Source organism: Rhea americana, unplaced genomic scaffold (assembly GCF_003343005.1).
Source record: "Rhea americana isolate MKP2758 unplaced genomic scaffold, rheAme1 scaffold_25, whole genome shotgun sequence".
Classification (NCBI taxonomy): Eukaryota; Metazoa; Chordata; class Aves; order Rheiformes; family Rheidae; genus Rhea; species Rhea americana.
This window is the reverse complement of record NW_028186368.1, coordinates 450,872-475,131: the sequence shown is the minus strand read 5'-3', so window position 1 is coordinate 475,131 and position 24,260 is coordinate 450,872. Positions and strand designations below refer to the sequence as shown.

Here is a 24,260-nt window from a genome sequence, read left to right as displayed (position 1 = left end):
ATATTAAAATACTTAACCATTTCTTTCCACTGTTCAGATTGTAAAAGAACAGTCTTTCTGTGTGCATTATGGAATTGAAGGATGATGGCAGAAGCAGCATTAAAGAATGTGTGCATAATTGTGATCTTAAACAGAATGTTCAGATATGTTGCTCAAGATATGGAAAAGTTACTCTAAGTGCCATAACAATAGATCTGCAGCAATGTGATAGCACACTTGAGTGAGCTGAAGGAGAAATTCAGGAGAAATATGGTGATAAATGCAGGATTATTCAGGAAGTAGGCCTTAAAGCTGTCTAATATAGATTACTGGAGATGAGAAAACATCTTTGCTCAAGGCTTTGTGAATTGACGTAAAATTCAGTATTTATCAGCAAGGCTTGGGAGTCTTGGGATAGTGGGGAAAAATAGTCGTGAATGTATTAACTTGTTAATTAAAAAAGATCTTTTCTTTATTTGGATTTCTCTGCCAGACTGGTGTTCTCCGAACCAATTGTGTGGACTGTTTAGATCGCACTAACACAGCCCAATTTATGGTGGGAAAATGTGCTTTGGCATACCAGCTCTATTCACTGGGGTTGATTGATAAACCCAATTTGCAATTTGATACAGATGCTGTTAGGTAAGATATTTTAATAAAGTATGACATGGACTTATTTTAATTTTGTGACAGGAGATTTAGGAAGATTTTATATTTATAGAATAAAGTGCAATTCTTTCTTTTGGAATGTTTTAATATTTTTTCTTCATGTAAATTTAAAAAAATCATCAATATTTGGGATCCTTTTGAGAAAAGTCATCTTGAAAATTTACTATTTGGAAAAAGTATTTTAATCAACTTTCTTTCAGGATAACTGCTTAACTTCATTTTCTTTATATATACCTAAACATAAACTGAAGAATTTTCCTTTTAAATAAATGAAACAGATATATACTATGAAAGACTATTTTTAAAACTTTGAACAAAGTACAAACCAGAAAATAAACTTGAATACGTGCTTTTATGCAGAATGCCAAATTTGTGTTTGTTTAGAAGTACTTCTTTCTGTGCTATTTCCTGCTCTTCCTTCCAGAAAAAATGCAATGCTTTTTTGTTTGTTGAGGAAATTTTTCAGCACAGCTGTTCTTAAATCTCGTATCAAGGATACTTCTTGGAGCACCCTGACATTATTTTAAAAATCACCTTTAGCTTTTAAGTTAAAATGCCCAGGAGAAAATAAAACCTCTAAGCTATTTTAATTGTAAATATGCCTCAGACTTCAAAGTAAGCGCTTCCAGCACTCGCCTGGTGCCAGGAGCAAGTACGTGCTGCAGGAGTGGTATCACTCACAGCATGCCAGCTCCGCGTGAGGCTCTGGAGTGCTACTGGGCCTCCCCTGCCCAGCAGCCGGGGCAGACTCGGGGCCAGCTCGATCCCTCTGGCACTACCAATGCTGTTCCAGCCTTGCCATGTCCCAGCTGCTAACGCTCATCTGTGCTGCGGGCTTATGTCTGAGAACAAACAAGTGCTGCTGCAGACACCAGTTGCAACCAGGGCTGCTGGGTTCTAACTGGAGGAGGTCCATGCTTGGCTACATCTCTTACACCCATTCTCTGCAGTGTCCTCTACAGCTACCACTTACTTCAATACCTCAGGTTGTATTTCACTGTCTTTACCTAGGCTTCACCACCTCTCCCCTTCCCATCCCTCTGTTAGGACCTCTGTTTCCTCCATTGCTTCTTACTGCAGTAGCCAGGTTTCCCATCCACCTTCTTCTCTCTACCCTATTTCTTCTCTGTTCTCCAGCCCTCCTAAATTTCCATCTCTTACATAACCATATCTGTTAAGATTACAGTAGTTGCTTTCTCTCTGATTTTCCTGATACTTTATTTCTCATTATCTCTCTGCAATGTAGCTATTAGCCTGGTTTCAAAGGATACTTTTATCTGGCCACATTTGACTTACATTTTTTCTTTTCCATTGCATTAATATATGCCTCTCTGAGGCTTATTTTGTCATCTGTTAAGACTCATTTCTGAATTACTATGTTCAGGATTATTTTAAAAATCCTGCTTCATAGTCTAACAAATTTAGAAGACAGGTATGTGCTATACTTTACTTCTCCATTGTGCAGTTTTTCACTTCACTTCACTTCACTTCACTTGATCTCTTATTCTCTTATTTCTCTCTCCCATTCTCTTATTTCAAGTATCTGCTTCCTCCATACTCTGCCTCTTCATTGATTCTGCTTTACCTGGCCAAAGAGGGTGAGTTTTAGAAGAGTCATTGTTAATCTAGCAAATGTTTCTGAACAGCCTTTTCATCTTTTTTTTCCCCCATTACATTCTGTGACTGTCTTCCATATCAGTTTCGATTTTTCTCACATGGTCTGACTGACTAAAATCCAGAAGTTCTTTTGAACTTGATTTCTGAGGCCAGCACTTCAGTTTTGTTGGCCTTCCTGAAAAATGAAGAAAATGTGCCTCTTGAACAGTGATTTTGTATCTTGTGAGATTGGTCTTCTTATGGACTTTACTGAGCAGGACCATTTCTACAAGCTATATTTCTTTGTGATCCCATTAAAGTGACTGTTGTCCCATCTAGGAAGTTTTGTAGACTAAATCTGCATTTGCTGCTTATCTGATTGTATATAGTTAACTACTTTTCACAGAAGACCAGTCTTTGTTTACCTTGCATCCCTAATAGTTTGAGGCAATGGAAAGTTAATTTATTTCTACAAATCTTTTCCAAGTCAAGTAAATCAACATCCTCTATGAATTTAAAGTTGTCTGCTTGGCTCCATAGCTCAGGGGTTAGAGCACTGGTCTTGTAAACCAGGTGTCGTGAGTTCAAATCTCACTGGAGCCTTTGCAAGAGGAATTGTAGGGGTGGCTTTTACCCTGTGAACTGCTAAGATGGTGGTGGCACCTGCCTTCAATGAAGGCCACCAGCAAGAAATGCAAGACTTGGCTGAATGTAGCATTTGCTGCTGGTAGGAGTTTGGTTATTTAGAGGGGGAAAGAGAGTCAGAGGGTTAATGCATCCTTCCCCAAGCTTCCAGGGTAGAGGGATAGTGTAGTGGTTATCACATCTGCTTTACACACTGAGGGTCCTGGGTTCAAGACCCAGGGGAACCAGCACCAGGAAATCTTCGGGAGGTTGGACTAGATGATCTCCAGAGGTCGCTTCCAACCTTACTGATTCTGTAAGCATTCTGTGTGCTTTCTGTGAACCTCTATTGTAAGGTCTATTCATCAGTTCCCTGCAGTTGACTGGGAAGGTTCTGAGACTCATCATCCTGTCTCCTGCCATTTGTTGCCTTGAACCAACTTTTTTAGCCCTGAGTTAACCAGAATTTCTATCTTTTCTCCCTTACTTATAAATAAATAAATCAACAGATTCTGCTACATAATGTTATGAGCTCTGAACGATGTGTATGGAGGCAAATGGTGTTTTTTAAGTCACTAAGCAGATGCTTCCTCCTAACTGATCATTTTGTGCTTGACGTTGAGCAGATTTGTATTTTGTTTTTTTGAAAATTGAGGTACTGCTCAGATAAATATTCTTCCTCCAGAACCTTTTGAGGAGGACTTCAGTCAAATGGTTGATAGGTTGCTTATGCAGTACTGCTCCTTTGTTGAAAACTTTCTTAAGGATTATGCCTTTTTTTCCCCCCTTTTTCCCCCTTTTTCTCCATTCCTTAAGGATTTCTTTCTTCTCAGATTTTGCACTCTACCATGTGCTGATGCCTGAATTGTTGTCTTGCTGTGCTGATGTGACATATTTCTAGTTTTTTTTTTCTCTTCAGCCTTTTGACTATACTTTCAGCCACTTCTAGCAAGATGTCATTCTTGTCATCACCTTGCTCAGGCAGGGCCATAGTTTCTGGTTCTGAGAAGCACTTTTTCGAACTGTTATTTTTTAGATTGGGGCCCATCTCGTTAGGATAAATGTGTTTTCTGAGATTGTTGTCATGTTTTTGCCATTAGTAAGGGTGCTTCTTGAGCATCTTTATTACTTAGACTGCTCTCTCAATATGGAGTCTACCGACAACTTTGTGATGCTAGAGGACAGTATTGCTTTTAGCCAGTTCTCCTTGTTCATCTTAGCAGCTGTCTCTTTATATCTTCTTACCTGATGCTTTTCCAGCTCCAGCAAATTGTATCTGACTGCCCTTACATTTCTCACAAAGTCATGTTCCTTCTGCTTGTAGCTTTGGGTCATCATTGTTGTAACTAGGAAAATTTTGGAAAGTTATGTCAACTTCATTCCCGGTGGACTTGGCAGAACACATAGCCTTGAGGTACTGGCATGTTCTGTCCCATTTAGCGTGTTTAAAATATCTTAGTTTGTGAAGGATTACAGTTTGTTTTCTCTCTGCAAGCTAACAAGCTAACAGGATTTGTTAATCTTCTCTCTGAATCTACAGAAATGCATATTCTGTAGTGGGAATATGTACTATAAATTATTGAAAAAATTGGAGTCTAATACTTTTTAGTAATAATGATATTTGAATATGATTTCCAGATATGATATTTATCTGAATAAAGAATGTAGACATACCTTTAAATTTCAATGAAGTTAAGCTAATAGTACTTCCTTATGAAATACTTCTTTGTAAACTGGCAAAAGTACTTAGGAGGAGAAAATATATTGCTTGTTTAAGCAGAAAAACAATTCAATGCCTGGGGGTACCTACAGAGTTCTAGTGTGCTTTACCTCTAAATGATATTTTGTATTTTCTACCTTATTATTTTGTCTCTTAAAAACTCTTTTCAACAGTTTGATACCCATCACATTTTATTTTTCCTTCAGATTATTTGAAGAATTATATGAAGATCATGGAGACACACTTTCTCTGCAATATGGAGGGTCTCAACTTGTCCACAGAGTCAAAACCTATAGAAAGATTGCTCCATGGACCCAGCATTCCAAAGATATTATGCAAACACTCTCAAGATACTATAGTAATGCTTTCTCAGGTGAACTATTTTAAGTACTTTTTAAAAAACTATTATTTAGGAAACAATTTACTTGTGAATAATCAACACTGTGATCTTATCGCAGAGATCATCTATACTATAATCTTGAAATAATTCAGTAAAATCTTGTAAATGAATATGCTAGTTTGGTCAGGTCTTTATATTATACCCTATTAAAAAGCATGTTGTTTTGTGCAGCCTTGTTTGATACAGTTAATTAGCTGTATAGGAAGTTTACAGCAAATATTTACAGCATTGAAACTGGCAGTGACATTTGTAGCTCAATAGAAAAGCAAATAAACTGTTACAGGGCTGTTAAATGTATATGACGTATGTCATATGTATATGTAATGCTACATAGTGAGGGAAGGAAGTGGTAATTTTTCTAGTTGACTGCAACTATTTAGAAACTAACTTAAAAACAGTGGGTCAGACACTGGTTGCAAATAGTTCATTACCCTGTGGCTCAAGTTACTGCTTTTGTTAGTGACAACTTTATGCATGTGACAAAATGTGGGAGCACAGCATTAGAGTACTGTTTCTGAATGTGATTTATATAATTTATATGTCATATTTGGAGAAATTAGTGAGATAAGCAGAGAAAAGGATGGTAGATATTGTAGATATTGTAGATGTACAACATCTGTTGTACATGCAGCAGTTAACAAGCTTGTTTTTTTCAGTGCAATGACCTGTTACTGTTTGCAGTGGCCATAAGGCATGCTTTGCTTTCATCAATTCTTATGAGCAAAAGAAAGCATGTTTGCAGTATCACCCGTACTGATAACTGCAAGATGGAACAAATCTCTGAAGCTGCTCATTTTTATGACACCTACTTTAATGGTCAAGAGGAAGTTTTTCAAAATAAACATGAGCAGAGTTCTAGACCATCATTTGAGACTATGTTGTGCTTGCACAGATAGTCAAAATGTGTGGGTGCTTTAGTAATAGAAGAATTTATTATAAAAAAGATGTCAACTCTTATCAGTTACAAAAAGAACAGAGCATACAGAATGAAAAACCCTGTCTTGTCACCTGGGCAAACTTACAGTTGAGTACAGGAAAAGATGTTAGTCTTTATTGAAATGAGTAGGAAAAATGAATCTTTCCTGGAAGTTACTACACACTTTCACTAGCTTATAGTTTTGGTATTTGATCCCAGTTGAGCCAAATATTTTTGCTACTTTATATATTCTATGTGTTTGAAGATGGCATTGTTGAAAGGTAGGATTCGATGTTGTGGTTATTGTATCTTTAATATGAAAATGAATAAAAATGAATATTTTGTATTTTAAAATTAATGTTACTATATTAACATTCATAATATATTTTAATATGAGTTATTAATATTTTAATATGAAGAAAATTCAATTTACATGAAATAATTTCCTAGCTTTTATGCTTTTTAGAGAGAAATGTGACATTATAGATTTCAGTGGTAGAATTGCAACATGCATAATAAGCTTCTGGAATCTGGAATGATTTGTTCATCCACAAACAGAACTGCACATAGTGAGCTACCTTTCAGTGGTGTATGAATGTAAACTTAATTAGTATGCCCTTTTAGTCATGGGATGTTATAGTCCCAATTGTGTTGAATCTGTCATGATTTAGTGATTTGTCATGTAGTGCAGTTGCAAATTCAGATTGAGAGCAGTAGATTATTTTAGGCTAATTCAATTAAGTGGCCCCTTCAGTACCTGTTTTTTTCAAATCATCTTAAAAATGTGCTACTATACTTGTACATTGCAGTATCTTGTGAAAAATCGCTGCAGTCTTCCTATTTGCTGTACACAATTCTAACATTCAGTGCTAGCAATGAAAGAATAAAATCTGTTTACTCTTTTGTCTGTTCCACATGTAGTGTTACATTCTTATTTATTTATTTTTGAAAAGAGGGATTTGCCATCTAGATAGGAAAAATGATCTAAGCTCACTATCCTCTTTTCTGTGGTCAGTGTTTCAAAGAAAGACAAAAGTTTGTGTTATTTTTGTTCGAAGTTAAGTCATAAAAATGCTCAGCCCTTAAAATAAGGGGGTGAGGGAGGATTGAGGAGGATTGTCTCCTTTCAAGATACTGACTTATCCCCAATAATGTGCATATATATGTGCATATATATATATATATCTCTGGAGATTTAGCCTTTAAAAAATCTTTGTTCTATTACCTGTCTTCAAGCTGAGAGTTGAGATGTAGAGCAGTAGAAGGAAATTTGCTGCTAAATGTTCTACATTTTTAAGTTTAAAAAACAACTGCACAAACTGAAACAGTAAGTATGAAAAAGAGTTTGAGTCCTGAAGCAATGTAACATTTAGCAGTACGGTCATCTGCTACTGAGGAGAAGTAAGAATGCTTTACTATACTGCTATAGAAGAAGAAAATACACAGAATGTGGAAGAGGGGACAGGCTACTTGGGAGAATTGTAGGAGTGCAGTCAGAGTATGTAGAGATGCTGCGAGGAAGGCTAAGGCCCAGCTGGAATTGAGTCTGGCAAGGGGTGTTAAGGACAACAGGAAGGGCTTCTTCAAATACATCAGCAGCAAGAGGAGGAGTAAGGAAAATGTGGGCCCGCTCCTGAATGGGAGAAGGCAGAATTACTGAATGCCTTCTTTGCTTCAGTCTTCACTGCTAAGGRCAGCCCTCAAGAATCCTGTGGCCTGGATGTGAGGGAGAAAGTCTGGAGAAGGGAAGACTTTCCTTTGGTTGTGGAGGATAGGATTAGAGACCTTCAGGGCAGGCTAGACATCCACAAATCCATGGGCCAGGATGGGATGCACCCATGGGTACTGAGGGAGCTGGTGGATGTTGTTGCCAGGCTGCTCTCCATCATCTTTGAAAGGTCCTGGAGAACTGGAGAGATGCCTGAGCACTGGAAGAAAGCCAGTGTCACTGCAGTCTTCAGGAAGGGCAAGAAGGAGGACCCAGGCAACTATAGGCCCGTCAGCCTCACCTCCATCCCTGGAAGGGGGATGGAACAGCTCATTCTGGATGTCATCTCCAGGCATATGGAGGAAACGAAGGTGATCAGGACTAGCCAGCATGGTTTCACCAAGGGGAAATCCTGCTTAACCAATCTGATAGCCTTCTAGGATGGAATGACTGGCTGGGTAGATGAGGGGAGGGCAGTGGATGTTGTGTACCTTGACTTCAGCAAGGCTTTTGACACTGTCTCCCATAACATCCTCCTAGATAAGCTCAGGAAGTGCAGGCTAAAATGACAGTGAGGTGGCTTGAGAACTGGCTGAAAGGCAGAGCTCAGAGGGCTGTCATAGGTGGTGTGGAGTCTAGCTGGAGGCCTGTGGCTAGTGGTGTCCCCCAGGGTGTCAGCCCTGGGTCCCATCCTGCTCAACTTACTCATCAGTGACCTAGATGAGGGGATGGAGTGCCTCCTCAGCAAGTTTGCTGATGATACCAAGGTGCGAGGAGTGGCTGAGACACCAGAGGGCTGTGCTGGCATTCAGAGAGACCTGGACAGGCTGGAGAGCTGGGCGGAGAGGAACCTCGTGAGGTTCAACAAGGGCAAATGCAGAGTTCTGCACCTAGGGAAAAATAACCCCAGGCACCAGTACAAGCTGGGGGCTGACCTTCTGGAGAGCAGCTCTGCAGAGAAGGACCTGGGAGTGCTGGTGGATGACAAGTTGACCATGAGCCAGCAATGTGCCCTTGTGGCCAAGAAGGCCAATGGTCTCCTGGGGTGCATTAGGAAGACTGTTGCCAGCAGGTCGAGGGAGGTGATCCTGCCCCTCTACTCAGCCCTGGAGAGGCCTCATCTCGAGTACTGCATCTGGGCTCCCCCAGTACAAGAGAGACATGGAACTACTGGAGAGTCCAACGTAGGGCTACAAAGATGATCAGAGGGCTGGAGCACCTGCCCTATGAGGAATGGCTGCGAGAGCTGGGCCTGTTTAGCTTGGGGAAGAGAAGACTGAGGGGGGGATCTTATCAGTGTGTATAAGTACCTGAAGGGAAGGTGTCAAGGCGATTGGGACAAACTCTTTTCAGTTGTCCCGTGTGACAGGACAAGAGGCAATGGGCAGAAATTGAAGCACAGGAAGTTGCGCCTGACCGTGAGGGGTGAGAGTGACGGAGCACTGGAGCAGGTTGCCCTGAGAGGTTGTGGAGTCTCCTTCTCTGGAGATCTTCAATGCCCGCCTGGATGCAACCCTGTCTACCATGCTCTAGGTGACCCTGCTGAGCAGGGAGGTTGGACTAGATGATCTCCAGAGGTCCCTTCCAGCCTTATTGATTCTGTGAGTCTATGGTTCTATACTGCTATAATCAGATCCACATGATTAATTGAATGGTAGTGGTTTAAATTCAAGCTGTTTTTAATACAACAAATTTCATTTGATCTTAGCATCTGTCATACAGGCAATGAGATAGTTCCTTAACTGAATTATTTTATTTCACTGTGATTTAGTTAACAATTTCAAAATACCTTCTATTCTTTGCAGGTAAAAATAATTGGTAAATGAATAAAGGAGGCTTATCTCTGCCTTTAACTTTTACAAATTCTCACCAAGTTTAACCAATTTGCTCTCATGAATTCATTTTGTCTTTCATACACCTCCAATTTCTGTGTTCAAAATAAGTAGAGAGCTTTCTTTGGTTTTGTTCAGCAATTTCCCTAAAATAACTTCTTTTAAAGAAGAGAGAATATATATTTTTGCTTGTGGCTTTGCCTTTCTTCATGAATTTCAGTGTCCTTAATAAGATTTTTTCCAAGCCTTTTTATTGAGTTTGACATAGCTTTCTTGCTGTGCTCCTATTCTTCCTCATTCTCTCTCTATGTCTTGGTTAAGCTGTGACTCTATTTTACAGAAATAGTACAATCTGAAAGTTGTAAAGACCTACGTATGTTACTGTATTAGTGTTTGTAAGTTGATCATTTTAAAGACCTATGGAAAGTGAGGAGTAAGAAAAGCTAAAATAAGCATATTTTTGAAAAGTGCTTTGAAGGGGCAGTAAAAGTAGCTGGAAGGAGTATGAGTGGAAAGAAAAGCAAGAGAAACAGCCAGATTCAGGATGAAAGGTACTGTAAGTAAGGAAGGAGAGCCATATGTCATCAGTTTTCCCTTCTCTTTTCCTTTTCCTGGCACCTTGCCCTTTTACACCATTTGATTCTCTTCTACAGAAGATCTCACATCCAAATACTGGCCTCCTCATATGTACGATCCTATAAAGTTCCATACTTTTCTATAATCCTGTTGTCACCAAATTTCTGCATAACACTTCATTTCTCAGCCACTTGAACGTCTTAACTCATGTAAAAATGTCATATGTAGTACAGAGGGAAGAGATGTTAGAACTTGGTGGGAGAAGAAGGTATTGACTGAAACATCAATAGTAACCAGGAGTCAATTTTGTCCTTACTGTTGTACCACCAGTTTGTGGATTATGCCTGTTGTTTATCTGCCATTTAGTATACTGAGACTTCATAGCCTCTTTGCAGTCAGTGGGTTCGCAAAGGGACACTCATCTCTCATGATACCTTTTTAAAAAGCATGGAGAAATCTAAAGCAGCAGCACTATGAAACAGAGCTGCTCTACTGAAGAACTATTCTTTGAAATATTCCTTGTCTGATGGTTGTTGAAGTACAAATGAGTGGAGGCAAAGCTTTCCATATGCTAATTTCTCAGAGCAGAGATAGAGCTTGATTCTCCTCACATTTCCTGTGTCTAAAGATCCTTTGCCTGTAAGTCTTCCTCTGTCCCTACAACTATGCTTTCAAAGCCTACACCTTGTCTGTCTATATTACTGTTCGCCATCCCAGAGCCCTCATCCAACTTCAGCTTTTCCTCATACTTGTTGTAGCTCATGCTRTCTGCAGCTAGGTCGTGAGAGATTTTAAAGATGTGGATGAACAACATTTCTTGTCATGTTTCATCTAGTGTTAAACATCTGCTGGATTTTAGTGCTTGCCTTATTTAGTTTTGATGAAGCTTAGCATATATGGCAAGAGAAATTCATCTTTTGATCATTTAAACCAACAGGAAAAAAGTTATCAAAAGGTGTTTATGAAGTTTAATGCGTTTTACTGACTATGGTCTRGCTAGAAGACTCCAAGGAAATCATAGTTTGTGCAGTGTAGGCATTTTGTGTGTTGTATGAATAGTGTTTAATTTCTTGAAATCACTCTTCTGTTATGGAATGCTTGGTGTGCGGTAAATTCATCATGATTCCCTGACACATGGATAAATATGTGCACATGCTTCATGCATGCACATATGTGCCATCTCAAATACCCCAAAAGGAGAGAAGTCTTGAACTCTAGTAACTGGATGCYGACTGAACAGTAGCAGCATAAGAAGCTGCACTGGCCTGGCTGTCTGGAGGCTGAAAACAGGGAAGACTGCTAGACAAAAGAGGGTGGTAATATTCAAATTTTGAGAGTCTTGCAGAGATTTATCTGGGACAATTCCCCAAGTTGTCTGGTCAGTCTTCATTCCTCAAGTCTGGGCCTTCAAATGCAGCAACTGTCTTGGATTCATTGAGCTGACAGAGAAGGAAACCAGTGCTGGGAGAAGAGATGAAAAGTTTTTGTGTTGTTGCCTCCCTCCTCCCCTCCTGCAAAKGACAGTGCATCTTTTGCCATTTCTGGAGCTTCTTGTTTTACTGCAGCCTGTTGCAAAATCTTTACTTTCACTGTCATGTATCCATAAAGAAATGGACTGAAAAGAGAGGGCAGAATAGTGGGAGAGCATCTGTTTTAAATTATTGTGGCAGAGGTGGGGGACTGAACTGCAGAACGGGATTTACTTCTGCCTAGAACGTTCACAGAGCTCCTCCTCGGCGTAAAGTCATCTCCAAATGAAGCCCAGTTGCAGTCGTTGAAGCCCAGAGCTCCCAGCAGAAATCTTAGGACAGACACACTCAGCGTGTGAAGAACAAACCTAGCAAGGGAATGGCTGGTGGGGACTGAGCTGTACCGTGTTCCTGGCAGTGAGTGTACATCTTGTCTAACAGATGCAGACAGGCAAGATTCCATTAATCTGTTCCTGGGAGTATTCAAGCCTACAGAAGGAAAACCGCACCTCTGGGAACTTCCTACCGATTTTTATTTGCACCACAAGAACACTCTCAGGCTGTCACAGACCAGGCGAAGGTATTTTGCTGTTCTTTCTTTTTCTCTTTGCTTTTGCCCTAATAAATTTCAAAAACAGTTAAATGCAGTTAACCAAACTGGGCAGTCTGTCAAACTGGAACAAAAACTTGTTTGCTATTTCATAAGCTTTTATTAAAAAAAAATTAAAACTTTTTGAAAGAGATTATAAAAAATGTTGGACATTGGTGTTTTGAAGAATTTCCTTTAGGACTTTTATTTCCTTTGTACAGAATAAAAAAGTTTCTTTCATATGAAGTTCTATCCTGCAGTGTGAAATGATTCACTATTTTAMTGAAGGACAGTTTACCAATGTGCCATTAAGCTGCATACAGGGGTGGTTTTATTGGTCAGCTTTTTTAAGTTAATATTGAATTTGAGGTTAAGATGAGCATTCCATTAATTAGCTTATTTATGTAATGCATTCTGTCTGCAGCAGTGCATATAAAGAAGCCCATACTACTTTTTACCTTCCAGACGTTATCTGGCCTATTTTGAAGGGGTTTTTTGTTGATTTCCATCCAATTGTAGTTGCACAGTGATATACAGAAATAACAGAGCTAAAGCATAGAAGTTTTAAAGTATTTTTTAGCATGATTGCCTCTCAATATGGAATAATTTAGTTAAGAATTGTAAATACTGAGTATAAAAAATGCTTTCTCAATTTTACTAATAAGGGCAGTGCTAGACTTGTACTAGATTATCTGCCTTAGAAATTTTCCTATATATATTTCTGTTCATTCTGTCAGTTGTAAAGCTTAGTCTCATAAATAGTAGATCAGAATATCTGTATTTAGGCTTTTACCTGGGGAAAATTCAAAGGTTTTAAAAAGTGTACATGATCCGTGTTAGCTACTTACTCCATTAACTCATCATGGCAGCTGGCATGTGATGTAACTGTTTCTAAATTGCAGTCCTTCTGTATTTTCTCCTGAGGCTTTTGTTGATGCTAGCTCTTATCAGCCATATAGCTAAGCGTTAGTTCAGCCACATATGAAACATGCAATATTAATTTTATTGCCTATTGATCATGAACAGTACTGTATGTACAAGTGAATCCAGCTGATATACCACAAATACAAGACTGTTCCTGTCTCACTTTCATCTGTTACTCATTTGTCAAAACCTGTCTCTTATTTGTAGTAGATACTGTTCTCAGGTGAGATAGAACATTTAGAAAATGGTAATATTCTTCATTTACTTGTTAATTAGTCTCACCTTTCATTCTGGTTTAAATTTATCTTCTGAACATCTATAATATTCAACMAAGATATTTTTTCATCTGGATATAATGACACTTCCATGTAATAAGTTCATGGGTGAAAAAAACTCTTCCAAGTAATTTTTGTTTGTTTCTACCAAACTATTTTAGAAGCTCTTTGGATAGCTTCTTCCTGTCTCTTTGTGCAGTGCCTCTATTCGATTCCTTGGGCACAGCAGCAAAGGAGATAATAATGAAAACTCGTAATGAAAACAAGGATTATAGGAAGGGAAGGAAGATGATGTTTCCTGTAATTGAAGCTTCTTTTCACTGTCTGTGCCTTTCCTACATTGTATCTGTTTCTTCATCAGAAAGAAGAGATTTCATAATGAGTTTCACTTACTACTTTTATATTTTTTGTGTGATTGACATGAAAGCCCTGTTAAAGATGGGTAGGAAGACTTTCTGTTGTCAACTTACTTCCAATTTTTGTCCAGCAGAAAAGCTGGATGTGTCTGCAAAGTTTCTGAAGGCACTGGAAAAAATGACATGCTAGCATGTCCTGATTTACCACTTCATCAAGGGGCAGAACTGTCAGGCACAACTCATTTCTTTTTGTTTAGGACATACACAGATGTTGGAATTGAAGTGTGTTGCCCTACCTGTTTTGCATTATTCTCTGAGTTTCGTGAACAAATCTGTCTCTGGGCATGGGAATACCCCTATTGTTTCTGCTCCAGGTAGCGAGCTGCATTGACATCAGTAGGAGATAACCCCTGTAATATTGTGGTTACCATCCTTGCAATATTGTGATTACATATGTATTTGAAATAAAATCAATGAAAATAACTGAATGAATGTCTTTTCAAATCAAGTAATATTATTAGGTAGTAGTAACTATCAGAATGATTTAAAGAAAAATTTAAAGTGTATTTGAGAAGAGAAAATGGAAGTATGTAAACATGAATGAAAGATAGAACACTTTGTTTTCCGAATATTGCTCGACTTCCTTTGCTTGCTTTTTCAGAAACAGTGCGTAAGCTTCCAGCAGACCTTGTTTTTGCTGTTTGCTTTGCCAACATACATTTATCAGACTTGGGACAGCTGTCTTATCAAAATGCTTTTCTACATCAAGAAGACAACTGCTTTGACAATGTTCAAATTTCATATAATTGTTTATTTACAGTGAGGTTCATTTCTTCGTACCCCTTTCCCAAATTTAAAGATCTAAACAATAAATATTGGGGGTGGGGAGGAGGTTTGAAACTGGAGCAGAACAGATGCATTTGGAGTAAGCTTACCTTACCACTTTGCATTTTCTTCATTTTTTTCTCCAGATACCATATGTAATAGAGCTTAAATTTCAGTACTTTAGGTAAGCATCTGAAATGGTGTTGTGTTTAATGGAGGGAAACCCCCCCCCATGCTTTTTTGGAGCTCACATGTTTGAAATACATGTCTTCAGAGCAAAGTTGGGGCCTATTAGTATCCTCCATCCAGGGATAATTCTTTATTTTCTTCCACACTTGAATTATAAAGATGATTGTACCAATGTGAAGCTGTATGGTTGTTAAACTAGTATGTGCAAATGTTTAGATTGGATGTGAGATCGAATCTTCTGAGTCAATTGTGTGTGTGTGTGTGTCTTTTCTATACAGCTACACTTACTGGTGGACCACAGATGTGCTGAAGCATTTACCTCTTCCTTTTGATGAAGGTAGGAACTATGTTTGCTCATTGCCTTAGAGAATGTGTTGAAAGAAAGAGTTTTAGTCCCAAATGCTTTAAGTTTCTTGGATCACGTATTTTTAAAAAACACTGTCTTCACAATGATTACAAAATCTTTTTTTTTCCACAAGAAACTATGATTTTTTTTTTCAACTGCAAGACGCAAGAAGGATCTAACTCTTCATGTATGGATTTGTGTTTCTTTTTCCCCAGTGACATGTGCTGAAAACAGACGCAAGTTGATAGTGAAGAAGTTCCACAAGTGCGAAGAGGAAATAGATATACACAATGAATTTTTTCGGCCATATGAGTTGAGCAGTTTCGATGAGACCTTCTGTTTGGCGATGACTAATTCTACACGGTACATTAGGGATGTTTTAAGATTGTAAAGCCTGCACTGGAACTTGGTTTGATGTGATTTAAGTGTACATTAGATTTATTTCACTAAGCTTGGGCAACATGGTAGATGCAGGTCTTTGGGGGTTTTTTATTGTTGTTGTTGGTGGTGGTGATTTGGAAGCTTCAAGTTTAGTAAAATTCTAGAAACTGAATGACAGTGCTGAAGTGGCATTGCAGCTCTAAAAATTTCTGTTAAGATACACTAACATTTACAATTACCTTCCGTTATTGAGTGTACAGTGGTTGGACATTCATGAGCTGAGAAATGGACTTCTCTCTGTGGACTTTGCAGGTCACAGAGACTACCCCAAACCATTTTTTTTCCTAATTGTTCTGTTTTCATTTTACAATTCTTTTCCTCAGTTCATCAGATTCCCGCAGCTGTTTGTTTTTTATTGGCAGAAATCAGTTGCATATTCTAAGCATAATCTTAATCATACTTTAGCTAAATGATTTGCATGCAAATTATGTTTCATGTAGCTTTTTGACCCAATTTGAGTGTTGGCAGCATCTTGAAAACAATGGAGCTGAGTCATAGGGCTTCCTCAGTACAGGAATATGTCACTGCCTTGGCCTCCTTGGCGAGTGGTGATGTTTGCAGCTGCTTTATGGGAGTATATAATGCAATTGAAAGCTTCTTAAATACCTAGAGGCTTAATATTTAGGTTATGTTAACTTAAAATAATGAAGTTAGAACTAGATAATAATGATTTTTTTTAATTCAAAGGGGGATATTACAGGTGGTTCTGAGAATTTTGAAAAGCATATTTTGTGTATTAAACTCTGCTCATGGATGGATTTTCCATTCTCTTTTGCCAGAGATTTTATGCCCAAGAATGTGGGCATTGATCCAAGTCCATTTACCGTTCGTAAACCTGATGAAACTGGAAAATCAGTGTTGGGGTAAGTCTGAAACATGAAATTTTGTTATGGTTTAACAATAGAGAAAGTCAAGTTGTGATGCATGAGATTAGAAAGAGGTTTGGACTTTTAGAAGGATACATAAGCCAGACTTGCATACTTCAGTGGGGTTTTTGTTGATGCAGGCCTCAGCTATAAGATGTCAGTATGCAGTGGCTTATAGCCTTATGCATGTAGAACAAACTTTATGAAGTTGTTTTAAGTGAGAATAAATAGGTGAGAAATAGATCTAAGTCAGTTTTTTCAAGTTCATAGTACTAGTTAAATGAGAAGTATAGGAAAGAATGAATACAAAGTTACTGTAAATTTAAAATAAATTAAAGTTGTATGTTCCCTGTTACGTGGGAAATGAAAAGCATTCCTGATGATGATTATGAGGACTCTTCCTGAACCACTTCACTCTCTCCTAGGTACTTCATATTAACGAAACCTTTTATCAGTAATGAATAAACTTATGCCATCATAAGTTTTAAGTTCTTCCTAAAACTTATTTTAAAAGTTCTGGTTTTGTTCCTCTTAAAAGCTATAAAATTTGACTGTCTCATAAATAACATCCAGTGTGCCTTGACCCTGAAGGACTTGCTGTCAATGAATGCTGGGAGTAGACTATGCTTATCACTAGCGTAGTCTAGTGCTAAGGCTGATTTCATGCTACTGATATTCTCTGTGAACAGACCAAAAGACTATTTTGACACTTATACAAATTTACCTTCACTAACAAGAACTATGAATATATAGATGCTTTTGAAGAAAAGCTTTATTCTTCTACTTTCTTATATGCATTAGCTCTTCTGTCCAGATATACCATGAAATACTTGACATCTTTACGTCTTTCTCAGGCTCTTTCAAGCTCTCTGTTGTGACGTTGAGGAATTGTTATTAAGTAGAGAGTTGGCTGGATCAGTCGTGTTCCAGGGTGCCTTGGGTATTGCTTGTAAGGCTTCCCATGCACTGGCCAATGCTGTAAGGTGAAATGTGGCTTTGATTGTCCAGCTTAGCATAGAGTGATCTAGGCCTTACCAGGAGATTCCTTAGATGAGTGAGACTTTATTGTTGAATGCAACAACAAATACAACAGTAAGTTACTGTTATTAAGGAAGTATCTCTTAGCAAAATTTTGTTCAATGGATCTTTCAAGCAGTTTCCAGGAAAAAAAAAAGCCAAGCCATTTGTCCTATAACACACTTTCCAGGGTATAAACTTCTCCAGCATAATCTATGCAGGCAATTAGATCTTTTGAGAAGGGAATCCTGTCAGTGGCATGCGTTCCTCAGCACTTTCAAAGTAATACATTTTAGGCATAATTCAATTACACCTCCCCCACACACTTTTCTATTACAAAGTTTTTATATTCCCTAATTCATCCTCCATTTAGGAAAATGATTGGAAATTTCTATCTGGCACAACGCTGTTATTCTCAGTAGATGAGTTTTTGGCTTGTAGCTCAGTCTTAACAGTATTGAATTAACTTTGTCACATCCAAATTTTTCTTCTCTCTTCTCCTCACTCTTTTTGACCTTTTTCATCCTCTTCCTTTTCAGGAATCTTTCCAAGAGATCTGTTTCAACAGAAGTAACTGTCTTTACTGGATTTGAGTTCAAAAACCCCTGTTCATTTAAGATCATTTTTTTCCTACAGGACTGTTTCAAAATTAAAAAGAAAAAAAGTGATGACATCACCACTTTTCTTAAGTCACCTATGACTATATGGTGATGTTAATGTCAGTAGTTTTATAACGTTTATGAGTGGAATCCTCTGTTTTTTCCTGACCTGCAGGCCACCTGCTTCAATTTGCTGATCGAGTCATGATATCAGAATTATATTTGTTTCATGGTGGGTCAGAGTTCTGTAGTACAATGTTTTCCTGTTTGATTCCTCATAGTTCTCATGAGGCCTTTCCATAGGTTCTGGTATTGGTTCTTGTCCACCTCAACAGAAAAGAGAGAGTAATAATTTACCTATTTCTACATGTCTGCTTCATAAGTGATTCTCCAGCATCCCTTGTGATCCTCTTGAAGATTGTCTTTGAACCAGAGTTAGGGTACAGAAGTACCTCCTGTCTTTGCATCTAGGAATTGTAACTATAGCCCTGAATTCTTGATGTGCCAGAGAATATAATCCACATGATCTGTTTTGGACATTACTAGAACAAGTGCTAGAAATACTTTGTGATTCCTAATGTGAAATTGCATATGCAGTATGTGCAAGCATCCCTTTGGACTTCGGACTTGCTTCACAGACGTTGAATAGACAGTACAGTTGCTGTCCTGCCAGAAGTTTGGGATTGAATTATCCAGTTCCTACTTCAAATAGGAGATCTTGTTCCACTTCTGTCTGCTSTCTGTATTGGTAGTGATAGGTGGCTCTTCTGCACGAGGGAAGTTCACACCAGCAATTTGAAAGGGTGAGCTTGATATCTCCTGCAGAACACAATCTGCATGTCAAAGAAGAACAGGGTAATTAAGAAAAATGATGTTAGACATGCTTCCATGACTATCATATACAAATTACAGTGAGCAATACTGCTGTGCTCTTAATTATGTTGATTAATATTCCATTAGGCATATCCATCTGGCCAAGTAGGCCACATTTTCTACCTACTATGCAAACAAGTTGCTGTCCTCCTTTGTGTCCACTTTGCAGTGTTCTGAATTAAACAGAAATAAATAGAGGTTTATTTTTGTTTTATGAGCCTTGTAGAGGTGGTATCTTTGCCTTGCATATTTTTCAGCATCTTCTGATCTACTAGAAAATTTCTGGAGAATTTGTTAATCTATTTTTGTATTTTTGTCTGTCAGTGTTTTGATCCCTGGTATTAGTTCCTGGCTTTTTTTTTTTTTTTTTTTTTTTTTTTTTTTTTTTTTTTTTTTTTTTTTTTTTTTTTTTTTTTTTTTTTTTTTTTTTTTTTTTTTTTTTTTTTTTTTTTTTTTTTTTTGAGGAGGGGGGGAATGTGGGGAGGGGGAAAACGTGGGCCAGTTACCCCTATGAGTGGCTGACTGGCTGCTTACTCTCTTCTTCAGCTGTTAATGTAGACTGATCTCCTTCTGACTTCCACCTCATTTAGAAAAGTAGGGAAGACTGAGATCTTTATTTGAAGATTATATCCTTAACTTTCTCTTTAAAAAAATGCAGTAAATCTTCTTAGCTTTCTATATATTTCTATCTAAGGAGATAGCAGTTTCTGCTGGGTCAGAAATTTAACTTATCTGTGCTGTTGTTTTCACCTAGGGCATTTATTCCAGGTGTAAGAATTCTTTTGGCATACTGTATATCCCTGGGACTTTTTATGCTCTTAGGTCAAGAACTTCTGAGAGGACTTGCATGTCCATATACTTGACAAAAAGTAAATCAGTTAGTGGATTCAAAAGATGAGCAACAGGTTGCTCCAGGGATAAAACTCTTGCCTTCAAGTAAGATAGTAACTGAAATTAGGAATTTAAAATACTTTTTGTTAAAATGTTCCTGTTTTAGTGAATATGCACTGTCTTTCATAATAGGAACAAAAGTAATAGAGAAGAAACTGTGCTGCAGCGCAAAACAGCTGCTAGTGCTCCTCCACCCCCAAGTGAGGAAGCTGTGTCAAGTAGTTCTGAAGATGATTCTGGAACAGACAAAGAGGAGGAAGGTGCTGTTTCTCAACGTTCAACTCCAGTAAAGGTGACTGATACGGGAGAAAATACAAAAATCACAGAGGTAAGAGATTACTGTAGTATATAAAAAGGACAGTCATGATCTTAAAATTCGTATTTCGTTAAAAATACAATTTTTAAACACTAAATGTTACAGAACAATTAGAAGTAGAGCATTAAACAATTAGGAAGGGAAAAAGGTATCCAGTGTATCTTCTTTGTGCAGGTATTAGCAAAACTGGCAATAGAACTTTGCTTTTCTTCCTATTGTGTAAGAGTCTTCATAGCTTACAGTGGAAAAATAACACTTTTAGAAAAATAGAAAATCTTGTTTGAAACTTACAGCATATGAAAGCGACTCAGGTCAGGTGTAGTCCTTAAAATTATGTATAAAATGTATCTATGCTAGTGTGTTGGTTCAGAGCGGGAGTGTACTTCTGATCTTCCCCCCTTTACATGCTTTGCCTTGAATCGTTGAATGGCCTTGATGTATACAAAAGGGATTCCTTTTGGTTGAAAGTAAACTGGGAGGTGATCTCCAGGAGCATACATGATACACCTACTTAATGAACATCTAGTCCATGGAAGCTAATCTGAGCACCAACTCTTTCACTTCCAATTCTAATAAATTCARTACTCGATCAGGTGGATACAACAGTAAGTTAATTTTCACTGTGGCTAAATTTCAACCTGATTTAGCTGCTGAGTTTTAAATTGCTATCTTCTACTTTAGTGTCAGAAAAGATCAAATAAAGTTAACTCCAAAAATTTGCATGACAGTTTTGTTATATTGGAACTCTTTTTGAGTAGCACTGAAAACATTAGTGTCTTAGAAGAAGGATATGTTTGTAGAAATCTTACAAATTTGTAAAATACTTTTTTTTTTAAATAACAGCTAATCCTTTAGTTTCCTGTTAAACAAATATCTTGAATATTTCTAGTAAATCTTTTTTATTAAAGAAGATATTCATAAGCTTAGTTTGCGAAGACGACTAAGTTTGTGACAAACCTGTTTGGTTTTGCCAGCTCTTTATTGTAATTATTTTCAAATTTATAAATAATTCTGTTCTTTTAAGTCTGAATCTTTGTTTTTATGTTCCAGAATGTAGTCCAATCCACAAAAGACGTGTATGGAGTTAATCTTTCAGATGTTCCTTCAGAAGAGGATCTCACAATATATACAAGGTRAGGTAAATTCCCAGTGGTAATCCACAAAAGATAATTGAAACTATTTTAAAAAAGCTTGTTAGAAGTGCTACCTTTGACAAAGACTTATCTAAATTCTATATTTTAGAGATATTTGGAGGACTCTTACTATTAAGGCCGAACTTTTTTCAGGTCTCTTTTAATGCTGAATTCAGTGGAAGTTACACAGATGTCTCCAAATGCAAAACTTGGTACTTAGATGAAATGAAAGATGTTTCAGCAGAAATATATAACTTAATATATTCCTAGGAATTAATGAGCAAGATCCAAATTAATAGTGATTCCATAGTTCCAAAGTATGCAGTTTGTGATTTTCACATTTGTTCAAATGTTGAATTACACCAACTTAAATTGCTCCTAAGTGATATACCCTCTTCTGTTAAAACACTCTTTAAATAAAACTTTTTCTTAAAGTATTGTCTTATGCATAAAGGTACTCATTAACTGTTACATCTTATTAAAATTTAAATACTTGTGTGACTTTCAATATTGCAGGAAATTTACTTTTCTGATTGATACTCAACCTGTTTCTTGAAATGCCTTGACCTTTTGAAATACAAAATCCTGTGTTTCATAGGGAAATCTGAGACAGTTACTAAATCTGATACAGATTCCAAGTAGAAAAACTGAGAAAAATGACTGGAGTAAATGAGGAACTCGCATTGTAGTGACATGGATGTTTATGTGACAGAAATTTATGCTGTGGAAAGGGCAGAAGTCAGTTGGCCTTTGCCATTATCAGAGCTCCAAGAAATAAGACATGTAGGTGGTGCCTGTATTTACAGATATGTGTGTGTGTGATCTTAGTGTAGGGTGTGTAGTAATGTGCTGTTCCACCATTTCTTTCTTTGGAACAGCAGCATACTGCCACTTGCTTTTAGTAAATGGTTTCAAGAACTCAAACCACACTTCAGTAAGTGAGAATAATAAGATGTTGCATTGTGCAAGGCAAAATACAGCTTTTTGGGTGGACCAGCAAGTTACCATTCAGTTTGTGGTACACTGCTACAGTGTGAGGCAGCGTGCTGCCCTGCACGTGCAGGCTCTCCTCTSCGGCTGGGGCTGCTGGCTTGTTGTGAGCAAGGAGGGATAAGAGTTGGTGGGCAAATGTCAAGGTATCACCTCCCAGCTCCAGCTAAGTTCTAGCAGACACAAAAACTGCTGCTTTTACGCCAGGGTAACTTGGACTCTTACCCTGTACAAGACGGTCATCACCACTCCTGCAGGAGCCATGAACTGCCATCTCCACAAGAGCAAACAGCAAATCAATGGTATGTTTCTGCAATGAAAGTTAGTGGCTCCCCTTGCGTTAGAAGCACTTTTTCTGAACTGCTGTAATCCCATATAGAGCATTCACTATATGATGCCATTATTAAAAAAAAATGTATATTTAAGCTGTTGTTCTGAAGTACTCTCCTAAATATCATAGAATAACCCTAAAGCCAAATTGTTTTGTTTTTCTTTTAACTTAAGCTGGAAATTAATTTGGACTTTTTGAAATTTTATTAAAACTGAATTATAATCAATGCAGTCACAACTGAACTAAAACTAGAACTGATTTGAAAGTTACTCAGCTCCCTAGTGCAGAAGATCCCTTCCTGAGTCAATCTTTTTCTTTGGAAACTAGTCAGAATAATGGGAATTCAGTATGGGAGATCAGTCAGAGAAATTTAGATCCAAATTAAAGACCCTCTTACTTCAGAAAGGTCTGCAATGCTGTTGCCAAGAGAGGAACTGCTTATGCAGGACACCTGCAGTGCAAATCAATTATGTTGTCTTAGTAAACCAATGTTACAGACACCTACTTAGACTGTAGAATAATGGAGTAAAAGAAAAGTGTGAAAGAAAACTATACGTCTTCTCAGAAACCACTGTGTATGTATGTTGGAATGAGTATTTGTGACATGATTTCTCATGTGCAATAACAGTAAGTTCCTTGTTATATGTGACCTACCATCTTCAATTTGTGAAGGAAGTTTTAACTCACTGTGATCTCTTTTCATGTGACATTATGTGATGCCTTAGTGAATCAATCTTTGTCAGGCATTTTAAGAAAAAATAATAGTTTCCTTTTTATTTAAAAGCCTTTTTCTATTAACTTAATTATTTAGGGATAGCTACTTCTCCTGACCTCTTTGAAGTTCTTTGGAATTCCCATTTCTAGCAGTTTCCTACATGCTGAGTCATTTGAAGCTCTTACACTTGAGCAAGATTGAAGAGGCTTTTTCTCATTATCTCTGCTGAAGTTAACTTCACCTATGTTCTTTATTTTTACCACTAGAGACAGTTCAACAACGGATGTCAATTTGACAATTTCTCTTTGGCATATATGATAGTTACTGCTGCTCCAGAAATGGCCCAGTGCTAACTGGTATCCACTACAAGTTACCTGGTGCTGATGAGCAACTTTGCGATAACATCCAGAATTGGAGTTATTTCCCATTTTAGCATTTTTCAGACTAGACTAACATTCAGTATATTACTACAGCAATACTGTAAAGTACATGGGGGCTTTGAAGCTATGTAGTCATATCCTTTTCAAGTCAAAAATCTTGCATTTATTTTGTTTCCTTCAAGCAATACGGATTTTAAAAGATATAATTATTATAAATTGTCAATTCCTTACTTCTTTTAGCTGACAAGACATAGGGCTATTTACGGCTTGATACGCTGATTTGGGTGGAAAGTATAGATTTTACTGAGATCCATTATTACAATGTACACCATTTGAGAATAGCAGCAGTTTATTTCACAGAATGATTACAGTTCTCACTTCAAGTCTTTTTCTATTGTTATAATAAAGGAAATGGAGAGGTAAGATGCATTTTGATTTGATATTCTTTGACATGTTGTATTTTTTTTTTATTAACATCAGGATTTTCTCACTGAGGACTTGCAGGTATAAAGGACCTAAGGTTAATAAGTTGCTCTATGCCAACTGATCTATAGTAACTATATATGCAAGTGAAAAGTAATTTGAACCTGTTCAGACCATTTTTACTTACAGTTGAAATAATTTGGGTTAGTTCACATCCAAATTGGAATATTTTGAGGATGTGTACTGCAGCTATGTATGGTACTTATTAATGTCTGGTAACTTGTGTTAATTT

General features: G+C 37.5%; 1 protein-coding gene and 1 non-coding gene across 5 annotated transcripts in view; both read left to right on the top strand.

The window, feature by feature from the left end:
- Nucleotides 1-24,260, top strand: part of FIG4 (FIG4 phosphoinositide 5-phosphatase) — a 74,044-nt gene that overhangs the window by 34,199 nt on the left and 15,585 nt on the right. For all 4 annotated transcript variants that reach the window (XM_085306883.1, XM_085306880.1, XM_085306879.1 and 1 more), the window contains exons 14-21: nt 473-621; nt 4,795-4,961; nt 11,931-12,069; nt 14,926-14,984; nt 15,209-15,356; nt 16,214-16,297; nt 19,813-20,008; nt 21,047-21,129. In XM_085306883.1, the coding sequence (XP_085163009.1) occupies nt 473-621; nt 4,795-4,961; nt 11,931-12,069; nt 14,926-14,984; nt 15,209-15,356; nt 16,214-16,297; nt 19,813-20,008; nt 21,047-21,129 (1,025 nt within the window). The remainder of the gene's footprint in view (nt 1-472; nt 622-4,794; nt 4,962-11,930; nt 12,070-14,925; nt 14,985-15,208; nt 15,357-16,213; nt 16,298-19,812; nt 20,009-21,046; nt 21,130-24,260) is intronic.
- On the top strand, nt 2,775-2,847 carry TRNAT-UGU (transfer RNA threonine (anticodon UGU)). Its single transcript has one exon. It is a non-coding gene; the product is annotated as a tRNA-Thr (tRNA).